Source organism: Sebastes umbrosus, chromosome 8 (assembly GCF_015220745.1).
Source record: "Sebastes umbrosus isolate fSebUmb1 chromosome 8, fSebUmb1.pri, whole genome shotgun sequence".
Classification (NCBI taxonomy): domain Eukaryota; kingdom Metazoa; phylum Chordata; class Actinopteri; order Perciformes; family Sebastidae; genus Sebastes; species Sebastes umbrosus.
The window spans coordinates 23,868,970-23,879,518 of NC_051276.1; the positions used below are offsets into that span (position 1 = coordinate 23,868,970).

General features: G+C 39.3%; 1 protein-coding gene across 3 annotated transcripts in view; it reads left to right on the forward strand.

Moving 5' to 3' along the window:
* adgrd1 (adhesion G protein-coupled receptor D1) overlaps positions 1 to 8,123 on the forward strand; it is a 33,980-nt gene extending 25,857 nt beyond the window's left edge. For all 3 annotated transcript variants that reach the window (XM_037777435.1, XM_037777436.1, XM_037777437.1), the window contains 10 exons: positions 1,869 to 1,972; positions 2,098 to 2,209; positions 2,947 to 3,100; positions 5,318 to 5,384; positions 5,648 to 5,714; positions 5,816 to 5,907; positions 6,751 to 6,877; positions 6,967 to 7,008; positions 7,238 to 7,330; positions 7,413 to 8,123. In XM_037777435.1, the coding sequence (XP_037633363.1) occupies positions 1,869 to 1,972; positions 2,098 to 2,209; positions 2,947 to 3,100; positions 5,318 to 5,384; positions 5,648 to 5,714; positions 5,816 to 5,907; positions 6,751 to 6,877; positions 6,967 to 7,008; positions 7,238 to 7,330; positions 7,413 to 7,508 (954 nt within the window). In that variant the 3' untranslated portion in view covers positions 7,509 to 8,123. The remainder of the gene's footprint in view (positions 1 to 1,868; positions 1,973 to 2,097; positions 2,210 to 2,946; positions 3,101 to 5,317; positions 5,385 to 5,647; positions 5,715 to 5,815; positions 5,908 to 6,750; positions 6,878 to 6,966; positions 7,009 to 7,237; positions 7,331 to 7,412) is intronic.
* The last annotated feature ends 2,426 nt before the right edge of the window (positions 8,124 to 10,549 follow it).

Consider the following 10,549-nt stretch of genomic DNA (forward strand, 5'->3'; position numbering starts at 1 on the left):
CACAGCCGTTCTACTGCAATAAAATCCCTTGCCGCAAAAAAAGCATTTCCCCATAGACAACATAAGAGACGTGTGCAAAAGCTGTTGACAGGAAACAAACTGCAAACAAGGACAATTATTGCTCTGTTTATTATGATTTTTTTATATTTGTAAAACGTTTCCACACCCTTGAAAAGCGGGATTTGCTTGCATGATGTCATCTAGATATAAAGTCTCTGGGCCGAGCGCTAACACGCAGGTGGGGCCAGTGGGAGAAGCACAACGCGGAGGCAAACCTGGAAGCCAGAGAACATTTTTGTCTTATGAGCCAGGGCAAGCAATTTTCATTCAAGGGACTGGGCGCCATCTTTTAGTCTGTTAACCAGTTCTCATAATAATGCACCCATGAAAATGGTATTTTGTATGCTAGCTCATTGTCAAACTGTCATGACTTACTCTTGAATAGAATGGAGCCATTAGTCACACCTGTAATTTTCCTTCTATGCCTGCAGTGAAAAAGACCCATTGATGATTTTCACCACAGTGCTTTTCATTTAATGTGTTGTAGGAAAACAGTAAACCTCCCACTACTCTTCAGAAGAAGGTTAATCCCTCTACCGCAGCCATATTCATAAGTCTGTCCCTCCCTCTGTGTCTTTGTCACAGAATAAGTACATTTGTAGGAACATAATTGGAGAGGAAGCAGTGGTTAACCACACAGAAAACCACCAACCAGAAGTCCCCACTTCAGCCTTTGGACAGTTTATCGTTCCTCCCTGTAGGTCAATTGTAAGCAGACCTACAGTACACAGTCACAATGTCGGTTTCACTGGTGGTTTTATACTGGAGTACTTCGGACAACCATGATTAAGTGTGGTATTTTTGGGTCGCTGCACAGGTCAGTGGTCCGTTCCTCAAAGACCACACTCTCTCAAGAGACGAAAAACTGTCCTTTTTTAATCATCCTCCAAAAACTGTCCCCTTGAAACATCTGCTTCTTTTCTCTAAACGCTGTCCTGCAGAGTATTTTACACACAATATCTGCACGTAGACCAATTTGGAATGCCAAACCTGTGTACATTGTCACCACAGTCCAACTCTTTGTTATCCAAGAATATGCGCCATGGAAGTGTGGTCAGCATCCACGATGGCTTCTTTAAATAGAAAAGAGGACTTCTTATTGCAGCTAAGTGGGCCAGCGCTGTATTTAAGGAGCAGAAGTCTATTTGATGCTATACTTTCCCTTAGCCAGCCTCTAATTAGTGGGCTGCCTCATCCCTCTGCTGCCAGGGAACATCCCACGTATCCCTTTTCTGGAAGGCTGAGACTCCTCTGCCCTCGTAATGACAAGGCACATGTGAAGACAGTTAATGGAGAATCATATCCAAAACCCTCAAAATAGCCCAAACTCCAAAACAACATCAATGCGTTAGGCCATATGCCATGGACATGTGCATATGGAGAAACACAATCTGTCACACTGTAGCTTCATGGACAATGTACATTTTGTGTATCCACAACGAAAAAAGCATTCGACTGCACATTTACAGTGAAAAACTTCAAAAACTGTTTAACCGATTCCAACGTCAGTGTTTTATCCTCTACACAGGAGGATTTAAACCATTTTGCTAAAGCTTTATGTCAGTATGCCCAGTCTTGGAGAGTAGCCTGGCTGTGTAGTACTAATGAGACTCAGTATTGTGTTCATCACCATAAACTCCACAGGGCCCCTTTGAATTTCCTGACTAATGATACAGACTGAATGAGACAAGCTAAACTAGCTTTGTGTGTGCGTTCATGGCACCGACCCACGGTGTAGGCAAAATAATCATGTTTTTACATGTTGTCTTTTTGTCCATTGTTGATTTTTGAATTATCTCTGTCCACAGCTCACTATTGGCCACAGGGTGGCACTATCAACCATTGGTTATGTCGGCTGCTCAATTTCCATCATCTGTCTTGCCGTCACTCTGGTCACTTTTGCAGTTCTGTCGTGAGTATCATCCCTTTAACAACCTCTACTGTACATCTGTATTCAAAACGTTCACCTTTTTTTAATATACCAAGTGTTCTTATTATAGCAAGTTCATGTGATGTTGACCCTCTGCTGCTCTGTAGGTCAGTGAGTACCATCCGTAACCAACGTTACCACATCCACGCCAACCTGTCCTTCGCCATCCTGGTGGCTGAGATATTACTGCTCATCAGTGCTCGCTTCGAACCGGGCACGGTACGTCCACAGTAAAAGCAGTAAAGAAAACATGATGATGATGATAGATCTTAAACCGAATGATGATTAATATGATGACGGGTAGAGCTGCAATGATTAGTTGTCAACTATTGAATTAATCGCCAACTATTTTGATAATCGGTTTGATCAAAATTCTCTGATTCCAGCTTCTTAAATGTGAATATTTGCTGGTTTCTTTACTCCTCTATGACAGTAAACTGAATATCTTTTGAGTTGTGGACAAAACAAGATATTTGAGGACGTCATATTTGAGGGCTTTGAGAAACTGATTGACATTTTTCACCATTTTCTGACATTTTATAGATCAAACAACTAATCGATTAATCTATAAAATAATCAACAGATTTATCGACAATGAAAACAATCCTTAGTTGCAGCCCTAATGATTGAATTAATACTTTCTCATTTATTATAATAATATTCAGATTATTAGAAAAAATATTGAGTTTATGTGACACTCAGTGAACTACACTGTAAAATGTAATGTGGTTAAATTAAACAACCACTAATGATTAAAATCAAGAATTAAAGATAATAAAACTAAAAGAAAGAAAACAATCCACTGGTGCAACAGAAAAACAGAACAGAGGATAAAAAGATATAAAGGAAAATTGCATTTAGCAAAATGCTTTTTAATAATAATAATGCATGCATTAATAATGATGAAAAGACGAATGTTTTGATGGTAAAAATCTAATTGTTGTCCGCTGTCCCAGCTGCCTTGTAAGATCATGGCTGTCCTGCTTCACTTCTTCTTCTTGAGCGCCTTCGCCTGGATGCTGGTGGAGGGCCTCCACCTCTACAGCATGGTGGTCAAGGTGTTCGGCTCTGAGGGCAGCAAACACTTCTACTACTACGGCATCGGCTGGGGTGGGTCTGCTCAGCAGTCTTTAATTACTACGCTTAGATGGAAAACACAGATGATATATCTGCCACATTCACTTCAGAATATAACAAAGATACCTGTCTTATTCCTGGTGTTTCATTTTCTCGTTTGCGAGGTCAAGAATGCACTATGTCATCTTATTTTATTATCCCTGATGTCCTGCCTCTACCTCATGCCAGGCCATTACTGTTAATATGATTTGACCATTTGTCAAGTGACCTTACTGGTCAAATATTGTTTACGAAAAGTAAGTAACTCTGACCCTGTTAAATAAATCTGCTTTGAGTTACATTCCAGCATAACAATTGCCTCTCCTGATCTGAGTGAACTGGAGTTTGATGGACAGATAAAAAGAGACCGGGACATACGTATACTGTCTTTGGCTGCTGGGGAATGCATAGTCTCTCCTTCACATGCTGAACCCATTAGTGGAAAAACGATCCCTTTTTTATTACTTCCTTTCTGCAGGCCAGAGTGATTTTTCATTTTGTGTGGCCAACTGGAGACTTGTCTGACAGTTAGAAGTATAGCTGTTGTGCATAAAAAGTAAATACTCGTTTTGTAATTAATTGCTGTTGCTATTAGCTGTGATGAAGGCTGTTGACTACTTTATCTTTCATTTCCTCCTTCAAAGTAAATGTTTCCTCGTACTGTAATATAGTATGCTGGAAACCTTTGGGCTTGGCAAGGCAAAAGTTCAAGGGGGGAATTAGAAATTAATAGAACAGCAGACAACTAAAACCATCACTGGGTGTAAAAATGTATTCACAAACAGGTGCTACAATGGGTGGAGCTTTCCATGTTGGACAATATAACGAGACGCCTCGAGGCTGTTTGCTAAAATTAACTGAGGCATACTTCCAGATGACACTGTGGAGGTTAAACAACCATATGAATTATGTTGTAATCACTACTTGGCCTAGATGTGTCACATATGTATGTGTCTGGCCTTGCTAAAAGCCTTTTAGGTCTCCTAGGTTGTTCTGAGATGGTTCTTAAATCTTTCTGTTGAGTCCAGTCTTGTTGATCTAAGATTATGAGAGTGCTGGTAACTCATGTGTCGTGTTGATGCTGTGATTGGGCCTAAAAGCTTCAGGTTTAGTGTGTGTCAATATCGTCAAAATGTTTGTTGTACTTTAATTAAAGGTACACTGTGAAGTTTTTAACCACAAGTAGTGCTACGGAGCAATGTTTTTAAGAGTGGGTCCCCATTTTGTTTCTGTTAATGCATGAGCATCATGGTGCACATTCACACACACAAGCATACTGGCAACGCAATACACATTCTTGCCTGGTTTTACACTATTCTGCTGATCAACAGTTGGTGGCGGTAATGCGCCAAAACAATGTTTAGCAATGTGCCAACAAAGGCAAGGAGGAAGTCTGCTAACAAGCAAACATAGATGTAAACAATGTAGAATTAAAGGTGCTAAATTCGATATTCAGAGCATTAATATAGCAGTAAACAGCTGTTTGCTATGTTAAGATATAGAGGAGTAATGTCTACCTGAGCAGAGGAGGAAGTCGCTCTCCCTCTGTATGTGTTGTAATCCGAGCTTCTCCTCGCTTTGTTGACATAGCCGGGCTTTTAGTGCATGTTCGTGTGTGTGAGCGTGCCCCACTCGGCCGCCGCTCTGCACTGCTCTACGGCTGATAACGCTGTTCTGACTGATGGTGCCGTCGCGTAGCACCCACCCTCTGGTTCCCTCTCTGGTTAACACTGTTATCTCTGTCAGAACTTCCGCCATTGTTTGCACTGTTTAGCGTTGTTAGCACCGTTAGCTGCAAGCTGCGGCTTGCCGTCGCCATGTTGAGAGGCAATAGAAATGCTCCCAATGGCTTATTTAGCACCTTTAAAAATATTTTTTTAAATAATTGGGTTTTATGAGGAAAGAACCAACTGTACTTCATGCATATTCATAAATAAATTTGTGTTTGAGATACTGTAATTACCACACACTTATTGATACAGCAATTACAATGAAGCTACCATATGTTATGTAGGCGCTGTACTTCAATGGTACTTGAACACAGCAGAGTGCATGCACAATCATCCCACAAGGGAGTGGGAGAAATGGGGGGTCAACGGGGCCCCACATCACATTTTAGCCGCGAGGCCCCATAACATGTTAATCCAGTCATCATGGGTACTATGTGACATCTTTAGTGAATGTGTAACATGTGTGTTTGTTTATTATCAGGCTCTCCACTGGTAATTTGTGTGGTGTCCATGACATCGGCTCTGAACAGTTACGGCGAGGTTGACAAGTGAGTATGCACTTTGAAATTATAGGAATTATATGGAATTAATTTTCTTCCATCAAAGCTCGGTGGATTTGCATGAGGATGTCGTCCCCTGTGGAAGAAATGGAGCTGTGTTTAATGCCATTCAAAAGCTTTTAAGTTAACAGTAACTACGCATGTCATTCGATATTTACATTACATCATTATAGCATTTTTACTTGGAAGGGAATACCGTGTGATTTTTTTTTTCTTCTTTTTTACCCTTGCCTCTGTCCTTGTTTTCTCAGCTGTTGGCTGTCACTGACGAATGGAGCCATCTGGGCGTTTGTGGCACCGGCTCTGTTTGTCATTGTGGTGAGGAATTTGCAGCAATTTGTCATTTTACAGTTCCCAATTAGCCTCGTAATTGTATCCACAATTTAATTATTTTATTTAACCTTCTTTCTGATTGCAAGGTGAACATTGGCATTCTGATATCCGTGACCAGGATCATCTCTCGAATCAGCGGAGAGAGTTATAAGATTCATGGAGATGCCAATGCAGTCAAGTGAGTTTATTTGTTTCCATGATCAGACCAGTGCTCTTTTGATATTATTAAAAGCTAATAATTAGGACGGTCAATCGATGACAATATTTATCCCATGATTGTCCATAGTTAATCGTGATTAATCACACCTTTTTTATCTGTTCAAAATGTACCTTAAAGTGAGATTTGTCACGTATTTAATACTCTTATCGACATCGGAAAGGGCAAATATGCTTGCTTTATATAAATGTATGTATATATTTATTATTGGAAATCAATTAACAACATAAAACAATGACAAATATTGTTCAGAAACCTTCACAGGTACTGCATTTAGCATAAAACAATATGCTTAAATCATAACATGGCAAACTCAAGCCCAACAGGCAACAACAGCTGTCAGAGTGTCAGTGTGCTGACTTGACTATGACTTGCCCCAAACTGCATGTGATTATCATAAAGTCAGCATGTCTGTAAAGGGGAGACTCGTGGGTACCCATAGAACCCATTTTCATTCACATATCTTGAGGTCAGAGGTCAAGGGACCCCTTTGAAAATGGCCATGACAGTTTTTCCTTGCTGAAATTTAGCGCAAGTTTGGAGCGTTGTTTAACCTCATTCACAACAAGCTATTATGACATGGTTGCTACCAATGGATTCCTTAGATTTTTTTGTTTCATATGATGCCAGTATCTTCACTCTAGCTTTAAAACTGAGCCTGCTAAAACCTAAAATCACCAGTTGCGTAATGCGTTACAGAAATTAGTGGCGTTAAAATGAATTTGTGTTAACGCGTTATTATCGCATTAACTCTGACAGCCCTACTAATAAGATAAACATGGCTGTCTCTTGCTTTGTTTCAAGGCTGACTGCAAAGGCTGTGGCTGTGCTCCTGCCTATACTCGGTATTTCCTGGATCTTTGGCGTTCTCGCCATCAACTCACACTCTCTGCCGTTCCTGTATATTTTTGCTGTATTCAACTCGTTACAAGTAAGTTCTTCACTACGGGATCTTTTCTTTTCCAAAAAGTTTGCAGCCATTTGTGAAAATTCTGCTAAAATTTTTTTCCTTTTCTTTAGGGGTTCTTTGTCTTCTTGTTTCACTGTCTTCTCAACTCTGAGGTATGATGCTAAATGTAATAAATGTGTGTTTTCATGTTGTGATTTGTTACCTATTGTGGTAGAAAATTGTACGCATGCTAAACCATCAATTAGTCCAGATATTTATTCTAATTAGCTTTGAAGGGACAATGTTCTCTGTTGCAACCCCCATTTCTGATTTAGGGTGATAAGATGTATTCTGTCTGACATTTGTCACCATTATCTGTTATGGCTTTGCTTCTCTCTGTAGGTCAGAGCTGCTTTCAAACACAAAACCAAGGTGTGGTCTCTTACCAGCAGCTCCATCCGAAACATCAATGTGAAGCCATTCAACTCTGACATTGTGAGTGCTGGCGTTCAAGATTTGCTCAAACAACAAATGAGCTGTTCAACTCTTAACTAACCTTCTCCTTCCCATCCTGTAGATGAATGGAAACAAGGAGGGCGTGACTCCCACCAAGATGAACACATGGGACAAAAGCACCAACTCGGCCAATCGTATCGACCTCTCCGCCGTGTAGAACCGTTTCCGTCTGCGGCAGGAGAGCAATCCGAAGCTCACTAGTGTAGAATGACAAACACTGGCCAGAGTATTCTCCCACTATGTTATGTAATGAATTGGGCACTCATCCGCTCATGTGAAAGCGATACCAAAGGAGGTGTTGTGTAGCTTCACCTTTAAAGACAAACAGACTCTAAGGACTGTGCCTTATTATTGTCTCCCAAAAACAAGAGCAGGGATTTCCGAGGAGGTCAGTGAGAGTCTTAACATCCAGTGAGTGCAGTTCAGGGTCTGGCAACGACGCTCTGTGTAGTGGAGCGTCTAGATTTGACTGTTGCATGGTCCATCTGTATATTACAGTTGATTTACTGACTGGCAACAGAATAGTTTGACATTTTGGGAAATATGCAAATTTGTATTTCTCGCTAAGAGATGAAAAGATTGATACCATACATGCCTATTCAGTAAATATGACGCTACCGCCACCAGCTGGTTCGCTTAGCTTAGCACAAAGACTAGAAACAGCTAGCCTGTCTCTGTCCAAAGGGGACAAAATCTGCCTGCCTGCACCTCTAAAGCTGATTAATCAACATGTTATATTTCACTTATGTAATCTTCACCAAAACAGAAGTGTCAAAACGACACATTATGGTTTTAGCCAAAGCTAGCGGTTTCCAGAAAAGCAAATTGCTGCTGGCAGCATATTTAGCGTACAGATAGGAGAATGATAACGATCTTTTCATCGCTAAGATCATTTCCCAGAATGTCAAAATATTGTCTCACACACAAAATAGTGCAATTACATCTGCTTTAATTTAATTGCAGAAAATGTAACATTTGAAATGACAAGTATTTTCGGGAGGTGGTTGGGTATAAATACATGAACTTGGATAGAAAAAGACCAAGGAAAGCAGTATATTTTCCTTAAATATAGTGTTAGATTCATGCCTTAAAAACAACAACATAATGATTTCACCAGCTGTTAACAGTATTCATCATCACAAAGGACAAATTGCTTATTTTACCTGGATGAACTTCTCCAAGATTCACCTGATTCGTGCAGCTTTCATCCAACGTTGGGGACAGCGCGACACAACAATGGATGAAGCGGCAGTGAATTAGACCTTATGTAATTCTAATATAATGTATTTATTTATTTTGTGATTCTGTATCATGTCTTCTGCAAAGTGTCACAGCTCAACAATCGGTATGTTCTCATGTTAAATTCTGTGTCTATTTGTCTTCTCTCTTGAAATGAACTGGTATATTTGCAGTACCTCACATCTTAGTAAGCTGCAGTATGTTATGCTTTTTGAGGAATAGTGAATGCCGGTTGTGTTTTGGACACAATTCTGTGAAGTTTTATGGCGTCTTTAGCTATTTCTGTTGCTAATTTCTTTTACATTTTCATACATTTTTTTGTACAATGAAATGTTCTACAACAGAGGGACTTGATAAGGTCGTTGCTTTTTTTTTTATTTTTTTTAAATACTGTGAGAATGGAGGGAGATGACATATTTTAAAATGTCATCAATCTTACACTGTACCAACATTAAGTTTCCTAAAACAGGATTTACTGTAAGTCACTCTATGCTCACTTTTCATGTCAAGTTTAAAGTTAAATATTTCAATATTTCTATGCTTGTATGGCCTTTCATGATTGGTGTCTTATGGTACTATGGTTTGTGCTTCCAATTATCTTTATTATAAAACGTTTATGACAAGAAATCAGCGTCATCTTTATTGCATGATTTTCACCATCGTGTTCACATTTGTAGGGTGGTACCCCTTATGTTATTTTGTGGATACTTTTGTGTGTAACTGTGAATTACATTGTTATTAATCCATTTTTGGTAAGGATGGCTTTGAAGAATACCAAAACCTGCAAGTTACTGTCGATGTGACTGATATGGAGATAGCCTGCATTATTCAAAAGACTAGTCGGGTGTCCATATTTACATTGAAACAAGTTTTCATTCCTCCTGTTCGTGTAAAACTACTGTCTGGAGAAACACAGAAGGAGATGTACTAAAAAGACTTAACTTCTGAAGATACCCACTTGATTTGATTAACTCAGACTGCATATCAGATTCAGATAAATGCTGAAATATATTTTTTACACATAACAAGGACTGTGGATTTTTGTTCCCCATCATTTACATTGGAAGGGATCTCTTAATTTGCCTTATACTGGCCAGGAGTAATAATAACTGTGAGCAAAACCTGCTTTGATGTACATATGGGTACAAGACAATTGTTTTAAGACAGACTTTAAAAAATGATGAACCATATCCTTTAAACACACAACAACAAAAGTGGCAGGTGTTTCTGTGATGTTAGGCACCGATGGTTTATGAGACAGTAGGCCGTTGTCTGGGCCATAAATGTCTAAAATGCATCATTGTTTCAAAAACCTGAGGACAGAGTTTGAATGTGTAGTGGCCTCTTTGTTGTTGTCGTCCTCAGACTGAATAAAGGTTAATTCTTCTGTTTTTCAGAAGGAACTTTAAAGGTCCCATATTATAAAAAAGTGTTTTTTTTTCATGTTTTTTTATTATAAAGAAGACTTAAGTCCCATATAAATACTGTGAAAGTATTGAATCGCTCAATCCACAAGGAAATACACACAGCCCGTATTCAGAAACTCTGCATTTGTCAGGCTTTCTGTCCATTTGTGATGTCACAAATATACAATATTTAGACCCTTTACACAGTTTTAAACGTAAACATTCTAAATGTGTCCCAGTTTATTCCTGGTTGCAGTGTATGTGAATGTCATCAGCTGACAGGAAGTACACATGGACCCAAACTGTTGCCTAGCAACGCAATTCTGTTGCAATTCCGTTGTAATTCCGTCAAAATGCGCTAAACGGAGCGTTTAAGACAGAGGGTAAATACAGGTATAATCAGGCATGAGGAGAATAAAGGTTTTTTTTAACATTACAGCATGTAAATATGTTCTAGTAGAAACACAAAATACAAGTATCAACCTGAAAATGAGCATAATAATGGTCCTTTAACCGAGCCCTTTAACTCCGTTATGATAACCATCACTGGTCA